The 23715-nt window shown below is 44.5% G+C and overlaps 1 protein-coding gene across 4 annotated transcripts in view; it reads right to left on the reverse strand.

Moving 5' to 3' along the window:
• LOC126992539 (LIM/homeobox protein Lhx1-like) overlaps positions 1-20979 on the reverse strand; it is a 148561-nt gene extending 127582 nt beyond the window's left edge. For 3 of the 4 annotated variants that reach the window (XM_050851353.1, XM_050851352.1, XM_050851354.1), the window contains exon 1: positions 20179-20979. In XM_050851353.1, coding sequence (XP_050707310.1) covers positions 20179-20351 — 173 coding nt within the window. In that variant the 5' untranslated portion in view covers positions 20352-20979. The remainder of the gene's footprint in view (positions 1-20178) is intronic. The other variant, XM_050851355.1, reaches the window with a different exon arrangement.
• Positions 20980-23715: the final 2736 nt, after the last annotated feature.

The raw sequence follows: 23715 nt of genomic DNA on the forward strand, positions 1-23715 counted from the left end.
TGTTAATTCAGCCACAGGTGTTTTTGTACTCTCTCTCTCTCTCTCTCTCTCTCTCTCTCTCTCTCTCTCTCTCTCTCTCTCTCTCTCTCTCTCTCTCTCTCTCTCTCTCTCAAAATAATGAAATGGAATGGAATAAAAATCAAATGGAACGTTCAGGTGTTGCGATTTCGGATGCTTTTCAATTATTTTCTTTTTTTTTTCAGTCTGAGGTGTTCGGGGATTGTTTGTTTTGTTGGTGTTTTTTTTCTCTTTTCATAACATTTCTTTTTTTTTCTTCTATTCTATCGTTCCCTCGTGATCGGCGCCCTCTCGTTCCTCCGCTACTCTCGGCCTAATTGAACGATCTCCGCCTGCCCAAAACCATCTCTCGCTCTCTCCCGTCCCGCCGAAGTTCTTTTTTTATCTAGTCGTTTACCTGCGCGAGTTGTCGGTTTATGTTAATTCGGACTCTGGCTATGCTCGCGTTAACTTGATTTACCTCTAACTCCCTCGGCCTGGCTACCTGTTCACCTGTCTATCTGTCTGTCTGTCTATGTGATGTAGAAATATAAAGTCTGTAGTTCTGTTCTTACCTGTAACCCTCGCTTCCTACCTGTCTGCACACCTGTCTGTCTGTCTGTGTGATGGGAGAAAAGTCTGTTGTACTATTCAAATTTATCTTTTTTTTCCTTCTATAACTTTCTAAAATATTGTGTCTAGCTTTTTATTTAACATTAATTCATGGTTTTATTTTTATTGATTAGTGAAATATCTTTTCTTTTATATTTCAGTAACTTAAATGGAGGAAGAGAGGGAAAGGAGGATGAGGGAAGGAGTCGTGAAGGAAGGAAAGGAGGTGGAGAAAGAGGAGGAGGAGGAGGAGGAGGAGGAGGAGGAGGAGGAGGAAAGGAGAAGATAGGTAGATCAGCTTCCCATCCGTCTACTAAACTTTCTCTTCTTCAAACTTCCTTCATTTCGTTATCTCCTTTAACCGAACTTCCGTAATCTTGCCTTCAGTTTCTCTCTCTCTCTCTCTCTCTCTCTCTCTCTCTCTCTCTCTCTCTCTCTCTCTCTCTCTCTCTCTCTCTCTCTCTCTCTCTCTCTCTCTCTCTCTCTCTCTCTCTCTCTCTCTCTCTCTCTCTCTCTCTCTCTCTCTCAGTATAGGTATTCAATAAATCAAGAAAGTAAATCATTTCGACAGTCCTAACAAGTTTTGGGATTAAGAACAAAACCCTCCAAATATGGTATCAGCGTTATTCTCTCTCTCTCTCTCTCTCTCTCTCTCTCTCTCTCTCTCTCTCTCTCTCTCTCTCTCTCTCTCTCTCTCTCTCTCACGGGGTCAAAGGTCAGCCTACAGGTGCCGTTACCTTACAATTACTCTTTATCACGAGACACCTCCACTAATGACCTTGAGACACACACACACACACACACACACGCACACACACACGCACACACACGTTACACTAACATATTTTAATTAGGTCTCCAAGCAATGAACCTTCACTCCTCCTCCTCTTCCTCCTCCTCCTCCTCCTTCTTCTCCTACTCCACGGTGGATTAGCTCAAGGAGGATGTTATAAACTTCGTAGTGTGACACATGAGGGATAAATATTGCCTATGCAGGTGTGTGTGTGTGTGTGTGTGTGTGTGTGTGTGTCTCTCTCTCTCTCTCTCTCTCTCTCTCTCTCTCTCTCTCTCTCTCTCTCTCTCTCTCTCTCTCTCTCTCTCTCTCTCTCTCTCCGGGAGAAGACTGGGGGATGACTAAGGAGAGGTGGAGGTAATTATTGGAGGGAAGATGAAGTAGTCTCCTTTTGTTTCCTCTCCGCGTACCAGCCTCCTCCTTCTCCTCCTCCTCCTCCTCCTCCTTCTCCTTTTCGTCTCTCCACAAGACAACCTCCAACACTAAAAAGAGGAAGTGAATGGAGGAAGAACAGAGAAGAAAACAAGGAGAGAGAGAGAGAGAGAGAGATGAGAAAACAGAACAAGACTAACAAGAAGAGATAACCCAGAAAGAGAAACGGGACGAAGAAAAAATATAAGAAGGATGACAAGGATTGAATAAAAGAAGGAATGGCGGCGGGATACAAAGAGGAGGAGGAGGAGGAGGAGGAGGAGGAGGAGGAGGGAGGAAAACTGTGACGGTGGAGGTAGCGTAACGGTGGAGAGACATCCTCAGCCAAAAGCACTCAGGTGTGTCGTTACCGATCACCTGTGCGCCTCCTCCTCCTTCTCCTCCTCTTCCTCCTCCTCCTCTTCCTTCCTCCTCTTCCTCGTGTTGCATTTGGTGGTTTTATTTCTACTTTCTTCTGCAGCGGAGGAAGATAAGGAATGAAGTGAAGAGGAGGAGGAGGAGGAGGAGGAGGAGGAGGCAAGAGAAGCATCGAAAGAGGTGGATGCTGGAAACGAAGAAGAGGAGGAGGAGGAGGAGAGAGAGAGAAATGAAACAGGAGCTAAAGAAAAACGAAAAAAAAAAAAACGGAGGAGGAAGTTAGGACGAAGAAGAAGCAGCTGGAGGAAGAAGGAAGAGGAGGAGAGGCTGGAAACCGAGGAGGGGGAGGAAGGAGGGGGAGAACGAAAGGTAATGAAGGGTGGACGAAACTCACTGAAAAACATTAACTTACCCAGAAGCGGTGAATCCCGACACTGCCTTCGTTTTTGCTCACTGATATCCCTTAATTTAGTGTTCTCCTCCTCCTCCTCCTCCTCCTCCTTCTTGTACCTCTGATATTCCTGCTTCTGCTTTCTACACCTTCTCTTCTTCTTCTTCTTCTTCTTCTTCTTCTTCTTCTTCTTCTTCTTCTTCTCCTTTTTCCTTTTCTCTCCCCATTCGTTCTGTCTTTGTGTGTGTGTGTGTGTGTGTGTGTGTGTGTGTGTGTGTGTGTGTGTGTGTGTTTCTTTGCTGTTTTTTTGTGTGTTTTCTTGCATGTTTTATCTCCTCCTCCTCCTCCTCCTCCTCCACCTCCTCCTTGCGTGTCCGCGTTTTATTTATTCTTCTTCTTTCTGCTTCTGTTTCATGTTTTATTTTTTGTTTTCTTCTTATTCTTTCTTTCTTATGGTTTATTCTTTCCTCATTTCCTTCCTTTCTCACTCCTTTGTTCTCTCGCGTCCATCCTCCTCATTTTCTTCACTTTTCTTCGTTTTCCATTCCCACAGGCTATTCTTTCTTCTTGCTCCTCCTTCTCCTCCTCCTCCTCCTCCCCACCTGTCATCTCAACTGCAGTTCGCTACACTTTAAAATGACATGAACTGAAGTGATGAGGTGATGGGTCGCGACCTTTGTTCTCTCTCTCTCTCTCTCTCTCTCTCTCTCTCTCTCTCTCTCTCTCTCTCTCTCTCTCGGCCTCGGGGGATTTGATAATTGACCAAGAGAAGATAAAAGAAACCATGTAAATGGATTATTTATTTGAGAGAGAGAGAGAGAGAGAGAGAGAGATGGGGGGAGGGAGGTCAGAGGTCATTCATTCTCTCTCTCTCTCTCTCTCTCTCTCTCTCTCTCTCTCTCTCTCTCTCTCTCTCTCTCTCTCTCTCTCTCTCTCTCTTTGTTGGGTATCAATTTACAGCTTTAATCTGCATCATCATCTTCCCATCACCATCATTTTTGCGTCTCACCATCTTGCCGTTTACACCCAACTATCCTACGCTGTGTTTTCCTCCTCCTCCTCCTCCTCCTCCTCTTCCTCTTCCTCTCTTCCTCTTCCTCTTCCTTCTAATCCACTTTTCTTTGGTACACGTTCATCGTATCGGCTTACACTTCCCTCCTCTTCTTCCTCCTTCCTCCTCCTTTTTATCCTCTTTATCTTCCTTCTGTCCTCTCTCCTTCCTCTTCCTCCTACTCCACTTTACTAGAGGTCAAGGGTATTAACTTACACTTGGCTTGTTATATTCTTTTCCTTCTCCTCCTCCTCCTCCTTCTCCGCCTCCTCCTCCTCTTCCTCCTCCTCGTAACCACAATGAACCGCTATATGAGTGTGTTCCCAGCAACCTTCGGGCTTCCCGGCAACAAGACGAGATCTGGCAATTAAGGAGCACAGGTGATCACAGGTGAGACTTAAGACAGGTGAGTGACATAGGACCGAGGCAATGATAGATGTTGATGTAAATGTTGATGGTGATTTATTTTTTTTATTTACACCTGGTTCAGAATTCTCAGACGCTCTCACAATAAGTGTTTCCAAAGCCAGCAAGGAAATTAGTCAGGTTTTCATAAATTTTTTTTTCACGTTCATGGTGCAAAAGCCTTGTTAAACTATCACTAGGCCCATAAATCTATCCTTGGAAGTGCTCACACCCTCTATGAAAGCCTTGCTAAATGTATGTAAGTCCCGAATGTTTGAGAATATGGGCCCTGGTCTTTTATCGTCGTAACAGTCAACAACAATATGGCTCATTTGTCTTCTTTGATCCGTTCTTCAAGGAGTGGTTAGTCAGTTTCGTTGATTTTTTTATATCGCTTTTTACGACTGAGTTTATAATGTGTGTACTTAACTGTGACAATCCAACGCTTCAAACTAATTCCGTCCTAAAAAGAATGCAATTATGAAGCCAAACCGTTTCAGATAGTTCGTTTGTGCATTCGATTCCGCGGGTCCTTTCCTCCTCTCTGCTCTGCCTCACAGTCCCAACACCTCTTCCTCTCATTATGTCAACTATAGGTAACATACGAGAGGGAAAAATATGTGTTGGAGCTGTGTGGCAGAGCAGAAGGGAGGAAAGGACCCGCAAAATCGAACGTCCAAACAAGACTATATGAAATGGTTTGACTATGGCCATATAATTTGATGTTTACTAATGCGAGAAATAGCTTAATACGACGAATAAAAACTCTGGCGATAGATATTGCTTTAGATGTTGATTTAGATAAAGTAAATGATAGAAAGAAGGAAGGTTGAAGTATGAGTGTATGAGGTAAAGAGAAGGAAGGAAAGAGATGGAAGTAAAGAGCAAAGAGGAATAAAGAGAGGCAGCAAAATATGATGAAATAGATAAACGAGAAAAAAATGATAAAAAGAGGAAAGGTTGAACTTTGAGTGTATGTAAAGATGAAAGGAAAGGAAGGGAAGAGGGAAGAGAAATGGAGAGGTAGAAATGGAAGAGTTTGAATTTTGAATGTATAAACGCAGAGAGAGGATATAAAAGAAATGGAAAGGGGATGAAAGAGGAATGAGGAGACAAAAATAGAAGAAAGGTCGAATTTTGAGTGTATGGAAGCAAAGAGAATTAAAGAAAGGACGGAAAGGAAAAAGGATAAAGAACGAATGAAGAGAGGAAGCAATAGAAGAAAGGTTGAAGTTTAAGTATATAAACGTAAAAAGAGAAGGAAAGGGATTGAAGGAAAGGGGATGAAAAGAGGAGTGAGGAGAGACAGAAGTGAAGTCCCGAACACTAGTCGAATCCCGAGGAACGAAACACCGAAGCAGTCACGTCCGCTCCATCGTTTACTCGCTCGTACTGTTTCGAAACACTTCATCGCCGCGGTTCGCTGGGCTCGACCCGCCGCGGTACGAACTTGAGGGAATTATATCTTTCACTTTCGATTTAGGTTCGTTTTTTTATTACTTTATTCTTTTATTAGTACGAACTTGAGGGAATTATATCTTTCACTTTGGATTTAGGTTCGTTTTTTATTACTTTTATTTTATTATTATCTTTATTGTCTTTGCTGGGTACGGACGTGTGGAAGGAAAAGGACGAAATAAAGAGATGATAGAGAAAAAAGACAATATTAGAGAAAGAAGAGTTAGTAATGAATGATAATGAGTATATTTTCCTATAGTTCCCGTTTTCCTTGATGACTTCATGGGGATAACTATGGTAATTCTTCTTTATATTATTTTCATCTCATTTTCTGGATACTTTTTCGAATTTTTCTACAAACTTCATCTGCCACAAACATCCTCTCTCTCTCTCTCTCTCTCTCTCTCTCTCTCTCTCTCTCTCTCTCTCTCTCTCTCTCTCTCTCTCTCTCTCTCTCTCTCTGTTGGGTGTCAATTTACAGCTTTAATCTGTATCATCATCTTCCCATCACCATCATTTTTGCGTTTCTCTCTCTCTCTCTCTCTCTCTCTCTCTCTCTCTCTCTCTCTCTCTCTCTCTCTCTCTCTCTCTCTCTCTCTCTCTCTCTCTCTCTCTCTCTCTCTCTCCACGCTCAAGAAACCAATCAGCAACACGCAAAACCAGGAGCAAAAACACAAAAGCAGAAAAAAACAAGCTGAAAGGAAAGATCAAGAAACACTCAACACACACATAAGCAAATTGGGCGGAAGAAAGGCGGCGACAAACACGACAAACACACCTTCGCGCGCGGCCAAACACGGAGGGCAAACAAACGGGAGGAGCAAGGACAAACAGCGACAGAGGTAAGGAGAGCCCCTCGAGAACGCCTCCACCGCCGCCGCCAACGAGAACTTTATCAAAACAAAACGCTCTCGTGCGCCCTTTGGTCTCGCCGCTACTGGGTCCCTTAGACGAGGCCGGAAAGGGACCAGAGAGAGGGATGGAGGGAGGGAGAGATAGAGGGAGAGAGGGAGAGGTAGAAAGAGGAAGAGTTGAAGGAGTAGAGAGGAGAAAGAGAAGAATGAAAATTGGAAAAGGCGAAAGAGAAGAAAAATCAGTTTCATGAAAGAGGCTAGAGGGAGGGATAGAGGGAGGGAGAGATAGAGACAGAGGGAAAGAGGTAGAAAGAGGAAGAGTTGAAGGAGTAGAGAGGAGAAAGAAAAGAACGAAAACAGGAATAGGCGAATGAGAAGGAAAATCAGTTTCATGAAAGAGGCTAAGGAGAGAAATAGAGAGAGAGGGAGAGATAAACAGGGGAGAGATAAGAGCAGAAGAGAGGAGATAGATGATGAGAAGAGAGAAAAGAATACAGGCTAAAGAGAAAAAGAGAGATGAAGAGAAAGAGGATCAAAGAGGGAAGAGAGAGAAGTAGTAGAATGGAGAAAGATGCTGGAAAGAGAATAATACAAACTGGGAAAGGCGAAAGGGAAGGATCGAATCAGATTAATGAAAGACGCCGAAGAGAAAAAGAGAGGGAGAGAAAGACGGAGAGAGGGGGAGAGATAGAAGGTGTCGAAAGGAAGGAGAGAGAGAGACAGAAGGGATCGAAAGGAATAAGGTGGTGAGAGAAAAAAAGAATACAAGTTGGAAAAAGGCGAAAATGAAGGAGGATAAACAGCGTCTGACAAATGAGAGAAATGAGGCGACAGAAGAGGAGTGGCAAAATGGCAGAGAAAGCAAGGAAAGGACAGTTGGCGGAAGAAGAAAGAGAATGAAGGGAAAGGAGAAAGAATAGAGGAAAGGAAGTAGAACACGGCATGAGAAATGAAAGAAAGCGACTTGAAAGGAAGATGAGTTACTGAAAAAATTAAGGTTTGTGACGCATGAAGGGAGGATGTGAGAGGAAAAAATGGAGGAGGAGTAGGAGGAGGAGACAAAACAGGTGACTAAATATACAGAAGTGTGTTGTCTGAATACACATATGTAGGTGGGACATTAGGAGGAGGAAGAGGAGGAAGAGAAGGAGACAGAGGATAACTAAGGAATGTCTCACTATAGAAACAAATAACAAAGAAAAACAAAAGGAAAATTAAATAAAAACAGAGCACACACACACACACACACACACACACACACACACACACACACACACACACACACTCTCCCTCTCCCTAACCCCCCTCACCCCCTCCCTATCATGCCCATCCCACCCCCCATCCCGTCCCTCCCCCAATCCACACCCACCCACGCACAAACATATGAACAAACTATGCAAATATTAATGATAGACAAACACACCTGCGCGCTTTATCAGGTGAGTGAGAGGGGCGATTATACGCACCTGTCCCGCGTTACCTGTGAAATACGCAAAACGACGCAGCATCAATGTCACCGCGGCGTCCTCGTGTTTGCGTAAGGGATGTGTAAATATACCCAGATGTAAAACGCAACAGGTGTTAATGTGGCTACCTGTTGATTGGTTATGTCAACACCGTGATGAAAGGGGAGCATGAACAGACAGGTGCGGGAGGAGGAGGAGGAGGAGGAGGAGGAGGAGGAGGAGGAGGAGTGAAGGAGGTTGTGAAAGAGGAGGACGAGGAACTAGAAAAGGAATATGATTTAGGAGAAGACCAAGATGAACACCGATAAAAGTGGAATGGAGGAGGAGGAGGAGGAGGAGGAGGTGGAGGAGGAGGAGGAGGAGGAGGAGGAGGGCAAATTTGGGGACACCTTTAGTTACATTGATTGCAATTCCTCACGCTCTTACCTCCTCCTCCTCCTCCTCCTCTCCTCCTCCTCCTCTTCAGCTTCCTTCTCCAATCTCTCTTACTTTCACCATTTTCCTCACTCAGTTTTCACATTTTCCTCCACGCAAAATATTAAAGTCATCCCCTCTTCATTCATTCATATATTCCTTCATACCTCCCTTCCTCTTTTCTTTATTCCACACTTTTCCGTCTTCCAATTCCATGTCCCTTGCTTTCCCTATCCCAAGTTAATCTTCTTCCCCTCCCTTCCCATTTACATCTCTCCCCTTACCTTCCACTTTTCCCCTCTCTCCACTCTGATCAACCCGGCCCTTCCTTCCCTCACTCAATTATATTCTCCTTCCTCCCTCATCCGTTTCCCTTTTCGTTCCTTGGCTCCCCTCTTTCCCTCTTTCCATCTTAATAACCTTTCCGTTCTTTACCAAACACACAAACACACACAAACACACACACACACACACACACACACACATTCACACACATGTCCTTCCCTTCTCCTTCTCTCCTTCAGTTTCTTTCTTTTTCGTTACTTTCTCCATCCCGTTCTTATTCCAGTCTAAAGCATTCATTCAAGTATTTCCCTTTTTCTTCTGTATATTCCATTTTTAGTTATTTTATCTTTTTCTGCTTCTATTTTTTTTCTCTTACACTTTTTCGCACCTTTCCATCTATCTATCTGTCACTTCTTGTTCAAATTGTTACACTTCCGCCCCTTTTTATCTGCGCTTTCTTGTTTCTCCTCCTCTTTCCACACTATTTATTCTTTCCTTCCTTTAATCTTTTCTTTTCGTCCTTTTCTATGCTCTAACTTTTATTATCTTTCCCCTTTTCATCAACATCTCCCCTCCATTCCATTTCTTCTCTCCAATTCCTCCTCCTCCTTCATTTTTAACTCTTTTCTGTCTTTCCCTTCTCCAGATAATCTACTTTCTTGTTCCCTGTTTTCCATTTTCTCTCTATCTAAGTTTTTCATACATTCCTGCCTTTCCCTTCCCAGATAATCCATTCTTTGGGTCCAATTCTTTCCCCTTTCTCCCTTTCCCACTTTATTTCTCCTTTCCTTTTCCAAATTACCACCTCTCCCTTGCCTTTCTTCCACATGCCTCCTTTCCTCTTGTCGTTCCTCTATTTTTTTCCGAAACTATTCACTATTTTCACCCTTTTCCTCTTTATTTTCCCTTTCCGTTATTTTCCCTTCCACAATGCCTTCTTTTTCCCTTCCATGCCCTTTTTCTTTATTTCCAAACGATTCACTTAATTTTCTTCTTTTTTCTCTATATTATCCCCTTTATTTTATTTTCCCTTTCTTCACAATGTCAACCTTTCCCAACTCCCCTTTCCCAATATCTCCGTTCCTCTATTTTCCTTTCTTCCACAATCTCCTTTTTCTCCTTCCGTGCCTCTCCTCATTTCCCAAACTATTCGCCTCACCATTTTCTCCCTTCCCCATCTTCTCAGGTGAGTCTTGCAGCGGCAGGTAAGAACAGGTGGGACAGGTCCGCCATCAAGGTAGTTACAGAGCTCTAAAAACTGCCATTTCGCCCTCGTTTATGTACCTTAATTGTCCCAAGCAAAGGTGAGCTCCAGGTGTGTGTGTGTGTGTGTGTGTGTTTGTGTGTGTGTGTGTGTGTGTGTGTGTGTGTCTGGAATTTGAACTATGTCAGCGTGTACGTGCAATTGCTGTCGAAAGAATGTGTTTTTTTTTATATATATTTTTTTATTGCTTGGGTTCGCTCGCTTGGGTTTTCGTGGTGTTTTTATTTTCATACTTTTTTTCGGCGTTTTATTATTTTTTCCCGTGTTTTCGTTGGGTAGTTTTGTGGTCCAGTTGGTCACTATTTTCTTTATTTTTTTGCTCTACGTTTTTTTGTGTTGCTCTTAAAAATAGAATTGGCAGACTATTGTTTTTTTTTCTTCTCTTTCGTGTGTTGCGTTTCTTTGATTTGTTTTTCTGAGTGGTGTGTTGCTGAAGAGGAAAAAAAACAATCACACGCAACACAATGCAACACACACACACACACACACACACACACACACACACACACACACACACACACACACACGACACACCTCGCAACACCCTAATTCAACACTGCAACACTCAACACACCTCACACTCAACACCTTTAATTGGGGTCTTCGAGGATACAACCAATCAGTCACAAGAAAGTTACCTGGCCGTCGCGCGATTAACAATTAGCGGCGATAAGACAATTAACTCTATGGTCATTATCTCCTTAGAGGCAATTAGGGTCCAGGTGAGTCAGCCAATCAGTCGCCGTTTACCCTCATTAACAGGTGATGCTCTTTCCATTGCGGATTTTCGCTTATAAGAAGGTGAGGTGAGGTAAGGTTAGGTAAGGTAAATGTATGGTTAGGTAAGGTAAGTTTAGGTGAAGGTGGGATGGGGTGAGGTAAGGTAAAGCTAAGATGAAGGAGAGTTGAGGTAAGGTTAGGTAAGGTAAGGTAAATGTGGGGTTAGGTGAAGGTAAGGTAAGTTGAGGTTAGGTAAGGTAAGGTAAAGGTAACGTTAGCCATGGTAAGGCTAGGTAAGGTAAATAAATGTAAGGTATGGTAAGGTGAAGGTAAGGTGAGTTAAGGTAAGGTTAGGTAAGGTAAATGTGGGGTTAGGTGAAGGTAAGGTAAGGTAAGGTAAGGTAAGGTAAGGTAAGGTAAGGTAAGGTGAGTTAAGGTAAGGTTAGGTAAGGTAAATGTGGGGTTAGGTGAAGGTAAGGTAAGGTAAGGTAAGGTAAGGTAAGGTAAGGTGAAGGTAAGGTGAGTTAAGGTAAGGTTAGGTAAGGTAAATGTGGGGTTAGGTGAAGGTAAGGTAAGGTAAGGTAAGGTAAGGTAAGGTTAGAAAAGGTAAGGTAAGGTAAGGTAAGGTGAGATAAAGCTTAGGCAAGGTAAGGTTAGGTAAGGTAAGATTAAGGTAAGGCAATGAAAAGGTAAAGTAAGATAGAAAGTGAGCTAATGGAAAAAATGAACATCGCTAAAAAAAAAAAAAAAATAGCCACCTAAATCGCAACCAGTAATTATTTTCGGTGTATTGAAGAAAGTGTGCACGAAATTCTATACTTCTACTCGGCCTGAAGAGCTTTGTAATTTGGGGTGAATCTGGTGCTTGATCAAAAGGAACCACTTCGTACCATAACAGGAATCCCAATCTCAAAATAATGGAAGAAATGAGAGAAATGAATGGAATAAGACAAATGAGTAAGATAGACTAAGAAGATAAACGATAAATTAATAGAAAAGAATAAAGAAATGAATGGGAACAATGAAAGTAATACGAGAAATGTCTACACACACACACACACACACACACACACACACACACACACACACACACACACTCCCTGACCCCTCCCTTCACACACAAACACAAGTGGCTGCCTACCTGGTAAAATATGACCCTATTATCGAAGGTAAAGAAAAGACCAACCGAACAGTGCTTACAAATACGGCTTCGGGCGATTCATCCATCCATTCATCCGCTAATACTTCCATCCCTCGGGCTCACAGGTACATACGCCAACAGGTTACCCCCCCCCTCCCTTTAGCCCTCCATTCACCTGTCCAAACATGCCCTCGTAAACAGATGCTCAGAGCCTTGTCGAATTTTGATGATAACAGATTGAATGCTGGAGGGGAGGCAGGTAACTTTATTTGGCTTACTGTTAAAGGGACACGTGGGTTTTCTGAAAGGGTGAGAGGGTGAGAGGGAGATGAAGGGGGAGTTAGTGAGGGAAGGGAGGGGAGATGTTTTGAGACCAGTGATTTGATGCTAATACGAGTAGTGTGATTATGAACCCTTTTGAGAAGTAAGGAAGTTTCAGAATGGAATAATCGTGATTTCCTGAATATATATATATATATATATATATATATATATATATATATATATATATATATATATATATATATATATATATATATATATATATATATATAATAAAACTCCCAAACTCATCATTCCACAATCATACCTCACACCAAACTCAACCACACTACAACCAAATCAAACAAACGGACCAAACACCATGAAGGGAGTAAAACAGTTTATTAAGGGAATAGACGAGAAGGAAGGAACTGATAGGAATGGAAGTAGAAGGTATAAGGTTGACCGAGAAGAAAAAATAAGGATAGACTAATCTTTTTGGGTAAGGAGACTATTGTGTAACTAGTAAAATAAGTAAAACAAGCTGACTTAGAAACTTTTACGATAATATCAAAGTTTCAGAAAGAACTTATCATCCTTTCCAAATAGCAAGTCAAATAAAAAAATAAGTACCATCGAAAAAGCTGAATTAAAAAATAAATCCTTTCACACACACAAAAAAACAATCCCAGCACCTCATCACAGCACGCATTAAACACCACACAAACACCATTACTGGCCCATTACACCCACAGGCCAAACACCATCACGCCTACAATCACCACCACCACCACCACCACCACAACACCACCGCCGCACCGCATCGCCTCCCATCAATCACCACCATCACCTCCACACACGCAGGATCAGACCCGCCATAAAAGACCAATCAAAACCTCCCTTTCTTCCCTCCCTCCCACCCAATCGCGGGCTTACGTTCCCTCTATTGATCTCTCCAGGTGAGCCACTTTGCTTACAGGTGCTATACAGGTAAGAGACACCCCCCACAGGTAAGATTAAGGCCTTATTTTACCTTTTGAGTCTCCCTGAACTTTGATGGATGGCTGTGATTCATTCGGTGTCCAAGTGGAGGCGTTTTATGACACAAGGGAATCGGATCGTTCTTTACAGGTTCTGATCGCCTTTGTATGGGATCGAATCGCCTCTGATAATTGAGTGATATGTTGTGGTTCATAACTTTTTATTTTTATTTGCTGGTTGTTTAGAGAGAGAGAGAGAGAGAATGAAACTGTGGCGAAACCAAATCTCGCTCTCTCTCTCTCTCTCTCTCTCTCTCTCTCTCTCTCTCTCTCTCTCTCTCTCTCTCTCTCTCTGTGACAGTGATGTAAGGCACTCTAACCAAATTATGGCCCACAGTCTCTCTCTCTCTCTCTCTCTCTCTCTCTCTCTCTCTCTCTCTCTCTCTCTCTCTCTCTCTCTCTCTCTCTCTCTCTCTCTCTCTCTCTCTCTCTCTCTCTCTCTCTCTCTCTGCGCCACTGATCCCCTTTCGTGTGACAAGTTGCCTCTTTTAATAAATTCCGTCCCTCACTTTTTTTTTTCTATTCTAAGTACGAGTCATTCTTAGTGTTTTTTTCTTCTTCTATCTTTACATCTTTTATTTATTCTCTTAGTCTTGGTATCACATTAATTAAGAACGTTCTCATTATTCTTCTATTTGGCTTCGGTTTATTTTGTTTTATTCGTATGGAGTATGCATCTCACGTGTGGGGGGGCTCCACTCACACAGCTCTTCTGGACAGAGTGGAGTCTAAGGCTCTTCGTCTCATCAGCTCTCCTCCTCCTACTGATAGTCTTCTACCTCTTAAATTCCGTCGCGATGTTGCCTCTCTTTCTATCTTCTATCGATATTTCCACGCTGACTGCTCTTCTGAACTTGCTAACTGCATGCCTCCCCCCCTCCCGCGGCCCCGCTGCACACGACTTTCTACTCATGCTCATCCCTATACTGTCCAAACCCCTTATGCAAGAGTTAACTAGCATCTTCACTCCTTCATCCCTCACGGTGGTAAACTCTGGAACAATCTTCCTTCATCTGTATTTCCTCCTGCGGCCTGCCTACGACTTGAACTCTTTCAAGAGAAGGGTATCAGGACACCTCTCCTCCCGAAATTGACCTTTCTTTCGGCCACCTCTTTTGATTCTTTTTTAGGAGCAGCGAGTAGCGGGCTTTTTCTGATATTATTGTTTCCTTTTTTGTGTGCCCTTGAGCTGCCTCCTTTGTTGTAAAAAAAAAAAAATATTGGTAGTCGTAATTCTTAAAAAAAATCTTAAACTCATTTACAGAAACTTCTTGAACGTGACATGAAAGGAAAAGGAAAAAAATAAGGAAAAGTAAAGAACAGGACGACTGGGAACAGGAAGAAAAACAAAGAAAAAATGACCAAAAGACAGAGAGGAAATGATGAATAAATAAAGAAAAATAGTAAAAATGAAAACAAAAGAAAAGAAAAGAACAGGACGAATGGGAACAGGAAGAAAAATAAAGAAAAATGAACAATAGACAAAGGAAATGATAAATAAATAGAAAGAAAAATAGTAAAATAGGGAAAAAAGGAAAAGAAAAGAACAGGACAAATGTGAACAGGAAGAAAAACAAAGAAAAAAATGAATAATAGACGAAGGAAATAATGAATAAATAGAACGAAAAATAAAGAAAAATAAAAGAATAGACAACGAGAAAGAAAAATTAATGTAGTATATCGATCATTCACAAACCCTCCAAGCAAAGCCTCCTCCCCCTCCCTCTCTCCTTCCTCCTTCCCTACTTCCTCTTCCCTCCTTCTTCCTAACACTCCTTTATCTCTCCAATTTCCTTATATCCTTCCTCCTCTTCCATTCTTCTTTCAAACACTTTCCTTTATCTCTCCCATTTCCTTATTTCCTTCCTCCTCTTCCCTTCTTCTTTCTAACACTTTCCTTTATCTCTCCCATTTCCTTTTTTCCTTCCTCCTCTTCCATTCTTCTTTTTCGATATTTCCCATTTACTCCTTCCTCCTAACCTCTATTACCTTCCCGTTTTCTTCATCTCTTTACATCGTTCTTCCTCTTCCTTCCCATCCCTTCCTCCTCTCCATTACCCCTTCCCTCTTAGCACCCTCCATAAGCTCTCCTCTTCCCTTCCCCCTCCTTTTCCTTCCTCCTCCTCCTCCTTTTCCTTCCTCCTTCCTCCTCCTCCTCTTCCTTTTCCTTCCTCCTCCTCCTCTTCCTTTTCCTTCCTCCTCCTCCTCTTCCTTTTCCTTCCTCCTCCTCCTCCTCCTTTTCCTTCTCCAACTTCGCTGACGTAAATAATAAAACAGAACAAAGAAAAAATAGGTCACTGATAATGAATAGAGAAAACGGGAAATATTGTCCATGCACAGTGACAAGGAAAACGGGAAATAGTGACCGCTGACACAAAGAAAATGGGAGACAGTGGCCGCGGCGACAAAGAAAAATGCATTACAGTTCAGGGGCAAATAAAGCAAGCTGGATTTATGGACTTAATCGCCGGAATAAGAAAATGAGAATGACTCCAAGCTACATGCGAGGGACATAGAAAACGAGACTTTATTGCCGCCTTTCCTGGTGACCGAGGGCGCACTAATCTAAATATTTATTAGTGAAGAAATATGGTTACTTAGTCTCTCTCTCTCTCTCTCTCTCTCTCTCTCTCTCTCTCTCTCTCTCTCTCTCTCTCTCTCTCTCTCTCTCTCTCTCTCTCTCTCTCTCTCTCTCTCTCTCTCTGCGTCTGTCTGTATATTTGTATTTTCTTCTGTTTCTGTCTAAATTATTTGTCTGTCAATTGATTTGTATAAGAAAAGTACAAGAAATATTTATACAAACTTCATTCCTGTATATCAACACCAGCAAAGAAGAGGAAGAAGAGGAGGAGGAAGAGGACGAGGAGGAGGAGGAGGAGGAGGAGGAGAAAGACATCAAGGCACTATAAAAATCATTCGTCCGTGTCTGATATCCGACTTTTTCTCCATTTCCTCTTTTTTTTTCTCTCCTCTTCCCTTCTCCCTCTTTCATATCCAAGCACACAAATGTATTTTCACTTCTCATATCTTTATTCACATCTTCATTTCTCTTCTTTATCTATATATTCTTACTTCTGTTCCCTTTTCCTACATTTCTAATACAGACGAAGGAAAACTAATCTTTCCTCCCCTTTTCATTTCCTTCTCTCTACTTTCTTTCCTCTCATTATCATAACTTCCTTAATTCTATCACATTTTTTTAGTTCTTTCTCTATCCTCCCTTCCCTCCACCTCTCCTCTTCTTCCTCCCTTCCTTGCATATCTTCCAAAGCACCACTACTTCTTCCTCCCTCCTCCTCCTCCTCCTCCTCCTCCTCAAGTCTAGCGTGAAGAATAGCCATTGAGGTATTTAACAGTTTTCTTTTTTTCCTGCTTTTTTTCTCGCGTGTGCAGCGGTCACCCCCTTCCTTCACCTGTCCGCTCCTCCCCTAACATTTACACCGCTTGACCACCTGGCGAGGGATCACCCACTTACCTGGCCAATGCAGACAGGTAAGTGACCCCTCCCTGACCCCTGACCTCCTCCTCTGTGTGTGTGTGTGTGTGTGTACTGAATGATGGAAGGCATGGAAGAAAGGGAGGTAAATGAAGACGAAAAGGAGAAAGGAAGAAAAAGGGAAAGAAAATAAGGGAAGATGAAGAAATCTATGACCATATGGAGAGTGATTGTGCAAGTTTTTGTAGTAATAGTAGTAATAGTAGTAGTAGTAGTAGTAGTAGTAGTAATAGTAGAAGTAGTAGTAGTAGTAGTAAGAGTAGTAGTAGTAGTAGTAGTAGTAGTAGTAGTAGTAAAAGTAATATAGTAACAAAAAAAGGCAAAAATCATAATAAAAATAGTAAAAATGATACCAATAATAACAAAGAAAACAAAAATAACAATGACGGAGCTATTGCAATCGATAGCAAGGTTTTTGTATATGTACTAGAAAAAAAATACAAGCACTAGAACGACAAACTATCATCATTATCATTACAGTTATCATCACAATCATCATCGTTATTACTGTAGAAAGTCCAACTCGCAGCGCCACGCCACAATGGGCCATTCAGCGCGGAGACAATTAACCTTTTCCAACGGGATGACTATTTGGCGGGAAGAACAAAAATAACACAGCGGCGCGGCTTCCCATGCTCTCTCGTCCATCGCGGGAAAAAAACGTTGATGTCGATGATATAATTGTGACTTTGGAGCCGATGTGATTTGTTGAGAGAGAGAGAGAGAGAGAGAGAATTATTCCACATTAACTGTTCACTTTTGTTTACTGAGGTAGTTTACGAGGCGTCCAGGTGGTCACAGGTGTGCTAGGACTGATCTAAGGGGTCGTTGATTACAGGTAACGATCCTCGAGGTGTGGGTACAATAACAACAACAACAACATTAATAACAAAAAAAAAAAAAACGAGCAAACTTAGCGAGGAAAAAGGAATCTGTAGGTCAAATAATTCTCTCTCTCTCTCTCTCTCTCTCTCTCTCTCTCTCTCTCTCTCTCTCTCTCTCTCTCTCTCTCTCTCTCTCTCTCTCTCTCTCTCTCTTTCGAAATAGGTGGATTTTAAGGAGTTTCAGTTCAGACACACACACACACACACACACACACACACACACACACACACACACACGCACACACACACACACCATGAATATAATGCAAAATAAAAATACGAGAAACTAGAACAGGAAAATATGTAAAGCAACAAACATGAAACACACACACACACACACACACACACACACGCACACACACACACACACACACAGAAATCACAAACTTAAGTAATATATGTTTTCCTACACACACACACACACACACACACATACAAGCACACACAGCGGCAGGAGGGCATGGTGGGTCAGTCGGAAGTGTGTGTGTGCGTGTGTGTGTGTGTGTGTGTGTGTACGTAGCCGTGTGCACCTTTTCCTTGGGCCGTGATGTGCGTGCCTGATAAAGATGGCGCGGTGAGAGGAAATCTACAATTAAATATTTATCTTCCATGCCGCTGTTTGGGGGATGACAGGGGGAGGGGAGGGGAGGGGAGGGGATTAACTGCTTGCCTGCTTGTTTGCTCGTCGCTATTTTCTGCTCAGAGTGAACTGCTGAACTGCTATTTACTTTGATACTAAGCAGGGGAGATGAGGGGGAGGGGCGGGAAGGGGAGGAAGAGGGGAAATTGAGAGGAGGAAGAATTGGTATAGAATGTGTTAGGACTATTTCCCTTGTGTCTCTCTCTCTCTCTCTCTCTCTCTCTCTCTCTCTCTCTCTCTCTCTCTCTCTCTCTCTCTCTCTCTCTCTCTCTCTCTCTCTCTCGTACACTTTTTTAAATGAATCTTAAAGAACATAGGTATAATATTTTCTCTATCACATTGTTCTTCTATATTTTTCCTTCTCTCTCTACCTCTATAGACGCTGGGCAAAAAGTCTGATCATATTTTCCTGTCCATTTATTCTCTTATCTATTCGCCTTATCTTATTTCATCTACTGGCCATTGATCGTGAATAAGTAAAATCTGATAAAACAATATAACTTCACAAATGATCTGATATAAAGTCATAACAATATAAATAATAGATGACTTAGTATTAACGAATGTGGTGAAAAGTGTGCAACGAGAAATAAAAAAGGAAAGCGACAGATACCTATAGAAAAATATGAGAGCGAATAGAGACATCATGGGAATTAGTAATGAGACACGGGGAGAATATACATGTCTTCCCTCCCTCTCCCTTCCTACCTTCCCCTCCTTCTCGCCAGGTAAGTTTATGGATATTTAATGAAGGAGGGAAGGAACAACAATGCAGACAAGCCACAAAAACAATAAGGAAAAATATTATGAAAATGAATGAACGGAGAAAATGAAGAAACACAGGTAGAATATACATGTTTTCCCTCCCTCTCCCTTTCCATCTCTCCCTTCCTGCCCCTTCCCACCTTCTCCTCCTTCTAGCCAGGTAATTCTATGGATATTTAATGAAGGTGGGAAGGAACAACAATGCAGACAAGCCACAAACACAATAAGAAAAAATACTATGAATATGAATGAACGGAGAAACATGTCGAGTACATGTTTGCCTTCATCCCTCCCTTCCCTCCCTCTTGTAAGGTAATTCCATAGATATTTAATAAGGGTGAGACCGAAAACAATAGACAACACCATAACACAGTAACGACAACAATAATGGTGATAAAAAGGAATAATGAGGATAATGAAGTTGTTTGTAGGGGAGGAGGAGGAGGAGGAGGAGGAGGAGGAAGGGGATGGGGAAAGAGGAAAGGAGGAAAGGGAAGGGAAGAGGGGAATGGGTGAGGTGTTATGATATTTTACAGTTGGGGAAAAGTGTGATAAAATAAACACACACACACACACACACACACACAAACAGAATATGCATCGGTGTTTGAGACGAAGAAGTAAAATACAGACCGACGTAATTCTCTCCTCCACTCATTCAATCTTACTCTCATTTATTATTACTATTTATTACTCCACCTTTTTCTTTATCATGCCGAATAGCTAACCCGGTTTCCTTGATTTTTCCTTTGCCTTTCCGCCTTTTCATCTTATTTTCATCATGCTGTTTCTTTTATTCTGTTTTGCCTCTCCACAACACACACACACACACACACACACACACACACACACACCTCAACGTCACTACATCATAACAAATCGAAACACACAGCGAAAAAAAAAAAAAAAAACACACATCACACCTTCACTGTATTTTCTTTATCACGTGCTTTGGTTTAAGGCGACAGTGGCAGTAATGGTGACAGTGACGGTGACAGTGACGGTAAGCGGTGAACGGCGTGTTAGGATCGATCACTGCCTTCTGATCTCAATAGCGGCGGGTTCAGAGCGCGTGTTATTACCGCCTCCTGTGTCAATAAAGTGATTTAATAACGCACGTAACGCACGGACGAGGCGCCGCCAAGGGAGGGACACGGGGCAGGTGAGCGAGGCCAGGTGAGGCGAGGTGAGGTCCGGCGGTAAGCTGTTCCTCGCGTAATTTATTGGCTATCGCGGCAACGGTAGAGTTTTGTTGCCTGTCAGCTGGGCGAGGCGAGGGCGAGGTGTTGGTGTGCGTGGCGCGACACACAACGCACACACGCCAGCTGGAGGACGTTAATAATGTGCCGTGTGTATGTCCAAAGTTTTGCACGCACACACACACGTACACACACACACACACACACACACACACACACACACACAAACCTGGACGCACGCCTCGTGTCCCACCTGAAAAAGTCGCTCCTGCAGAAGAGTTTTCCCTCGCGGCTGAAGCACTTGTCGGTGAGGGCACAGCCACAGTCCACGCAGCGCACACACTCCGCGTGCCAAGTCCTTTCCAGCACCGTCAGCAGGAACTTGTCCATGATGGGTTTGTCGCAGCCCGCACAACAAATGATCATGGTGGCAGCGTGTTGCGGCGACTCGTGCGGAGCGGAAAACTCAGGCCATCACACACCGGCCCGCCTGCCTGGCTGCCTCCTCCTGACTCCTTCCTGCCGCCTCCTGCTCCTGCTACTCCTTGCCTTCCTGCTTGCTGGCGGCCGTGTGCCTGCTTCGGTACGCACTGCGCGGCGTGCACTCCGCCGCGGCCGGAACGCTCAGCGGCGTGTGGTGGCGCCGAGGGTGTGGTGGTGTGCGGGGCGTGCGGGCTGCAGCATCACTGTGGCGGGGGTCAGCGCGAGTCGCCAGGCGGAGGCTCAACACGGCGGCCTCACCCTCACGGGTGTCAACTCGGCCCCGTTCACATTAACACTAACACTCGTGCGGCCCGGAGCCACGGCGCAGGCGGGGAGGGCGGGGCCGCGTCCTCCCGGACCGCCTCAGTTGCCATAACAACCAGTCCCGCCGCGCCGCCCGGCCAGAAGGCGGGGCCGCCAGCGCCGGGGATGCTGGCCCGCGGCCGCCATTGGCTGGGCGGGCGCGGGCGGCGGCGAGTGGCGGGGGGCCGGGCGCGGCCTGGCTGGCACGCGGGGCCACGCTGGCGGCGGAGGCGGCACCGAGACACCCTCGGAGGCTGATGTCATGGACGCCGCGCCGCCTCCGCCATGAATAAACAATCTGCTGCCGCGAACACCGCCGCCGAGTGTCCCGCCGCAGCGCTGACCCGGCAGGGGCGGGGCGGGGCACGGCACCTGCCCGCCCCGCGGGGCATGGGGCTCACCCCGCTTGGCACTCATCTCTCTCTCTCTCTCTCTCTCTCTCTCTCTCTCTCTCTCTCACACACACACACACACACACACACACACACACGTAATCTACATGCAGTCTTCTAATCCAATACAGGAGTTAGTGAGTGGAGTTGCCCAAGTTGGCACCTCAGTCAAGTGTGGCGCCAGGGGAGGGAGGTAGGGGAAGGGGCTGGGCAGGCAGGGAGGGGCTGATGGAGCGGGGGCTGCGGGGGCTGCGGGGGGTGGAGGTCACTCACTCCCCCGTGTTTGCCGCGCCGCCGCGCCGCCCAAGTTTGCAAAACAATAATTACCATTTCTTGCAAGAGTGGCTGGAACGGTGATGGCTCATGAACCCCAACATCTGCAGGGCCGCGAGGTGAGGGGAGGGGGAGAGGAGGGGAGAGAGAAGAAAAGGGGGAAGGGGATGGAAGGGGAAGGGGAAGGAGACAATGAGGAGGGGGAAGAAAAAAAAAAAAGAGGTGGGCAAGTTTCCCTTCCTCCTCTTCCTCTTCTCTGCCCAGCCACACACACACACACACACACACACACACACACACACCATTTCGTCAGCCACTTGTGTGCATCTGTGACATTGGCTTGTTATGACTCTGGTTGCTGATGTGTGTGTATGTGTGGGTGTGTGTGTGTGAAACAGGGGTAAGGAATGTAGGGGTGAGGGATGGAATGACGGCTAAGTTGGGGAAGGTTGTGGAAGGGAAGGGGAGGGAAGGGAGGGGAGGGAAGGGAGGGGAGGGAAAGGATAATCCATTGGAACAGTAGTGTGCCCGCAGCCGCTTATCCAGGCTATGGGTAACCGTGGGACTCTCTCTCTCTCTCTCTCTCTCTCTCTCTCTCTCTCTCTCTCTCTCTCTCTCTCTCTCTCACACTTTTTATTTACTTTTTTCTTCCTCGTGTTTCCCTTTCTTTTCTTTTTTTTCTCTCTCTCCGTCCCTCTTCCTTATTTTAATCCTCCATTGCCTTCCCTCTCCCTCCTTTTGGCCTCCCTTCTTTCTATCTTTCCTTTTCGCTTCCCTCGTTTTCTCTCTCTCTCTCTCTCTCTCTCTCTCTCTCTCTCTCTCTCTCTCTCTCTCTCTCTCTCTCTCTCTCTCTCTCTCTCTCTCTCTCTCTCTCTCTCTCTCTCTCTCTCTCTCTCTCTCTCTCTCTCTCTCTCTCTCTCTCTCTCTCTCTCTCTCTCTCTCTCTCTCTCTCTCTCTCTCTCTCTCTGTTCCCCTTTCTGTACTTTCCCTCATTCGCTGTCTCTCCCCTCTTTCTCAGTTCCCCTTCGTTTCTTTCCGCCTTCCCTTTCATCCTTCTCTCTCTCTCCCCTCTTTCATTCTCCAGCCCTTCCCTCCTTCCTCTGCTCCCCTCTTCTCTCTCCCTGCCTTTTATTGTTGCCTCTCTTTGCCTCCTTCCTCTCTCCTTCCCTTGATAAGTCTCCTCCATGTCTTCTCTTCCTCTTTCTACCTCTCCCTTTACTCCTTCCTTCATCTCCTTTCGCTTTCTACTTTCCCTTTCTCTCTCACTTTCTTCCATTCCTTCCTTCCTTTCCTTCCTTTCCTTTCTTTTCCTATTCCCCCTTTCTCTCTCTTCCATCTCTTCCCTTCCTTCTCTCTTCCATTCCTCGATCTCTTGTTCTCCATATCTTCCCAATTCTCCCCTTCCTTCCTTTCTCTTCCCTATCCATTTTCTTCATTTCCTCTCTCTTCCTATTCCCCCTTTCTCTCTCTTCCATCTCTTCCCTTCCTTCTCTCTTCCATTCCTCGATCTCTTGTTCTCCATATCTTCCCAATTCTCCCCTTCCTTCCTTTCTCTTCCCTATCCATTTTCTTCACTTCCTCTCTCTTCCTATTCCTCCTTTCTCTCTCTTCCATCTCTTCCCTTCCTTCTGTCTTCCATTCCTCGATCTCTTGTTCTCCATATCTTCCCAATTCTCCCCTTCCTTCCTTTCTCTGCCCTGTCCATTCCTTCCCTTCTTTTCTCTCCCTCCCCTCCCCTTCCTCCTCTTCCTCCTCTTCCGCGCCCTACATACAATAAATTAGATCCGTATGCGATAAGGGTGAGCATCCAATGTGTTGCTACGGCAGCTTGTGATCTATGGACAGGCGAGGAGAGCGGAATGGGGATTGTGGTGGTGGTGGTGGTGGATTAAGTGGGTGAAGTGGGTGATGGGATGATTTCTCGTGGATGAGGTGGGTGAAGGGAGGGTTGAAGGGGGGGGGTTGAAAGGGGTATTTAAAAGGGTAAAGGGAAAGGGGTTTAAATGGGAGGGTGATAGTGTACCTGTGTGTTAATTAAAGGTGATGATGATGATGGTGATGATGATGATGAGGATGAGGATGAGGAGGAGGAGGAGGAGGAGGAGGAGGAGGAAGGAGAGATGGTTAAATACACAACTTTGGCACTTGACACGTAAGAACAGTGCCAAGTTTTGTTCTCTCTCTCTCTCTCTCTCTCTCTCTCTCTCTCTCTCTCTCTCTCTCTCTCTCTCTCTCTCTCTCTCTCTCTCTCTCTCTCTCTCTCTCTCTCTCTCTCTCTCTCTCTCTCTCTCTCTCTCTCTCTGTATCTTTTCTCTATTTCCGGTAATATTATCTGAACG

This window comes from Eriocheir sinensis, unplaced genomic scaffold, assembly GCF_024679095.1.
Source record: "Eriocheir sinensis breed Jianghai 21 unplaced genomic scaffold, ASM2467909v1 Scaffold488, whole genome shotgun sequence".
Classification (NCBI taxonomy): domain Eukaryota; kingdom Metazoa; phylum Arthropoda; class Malacostraca; order Decapoda; family Varunidae; genus Eriocheir; species Eriocheir sinensis.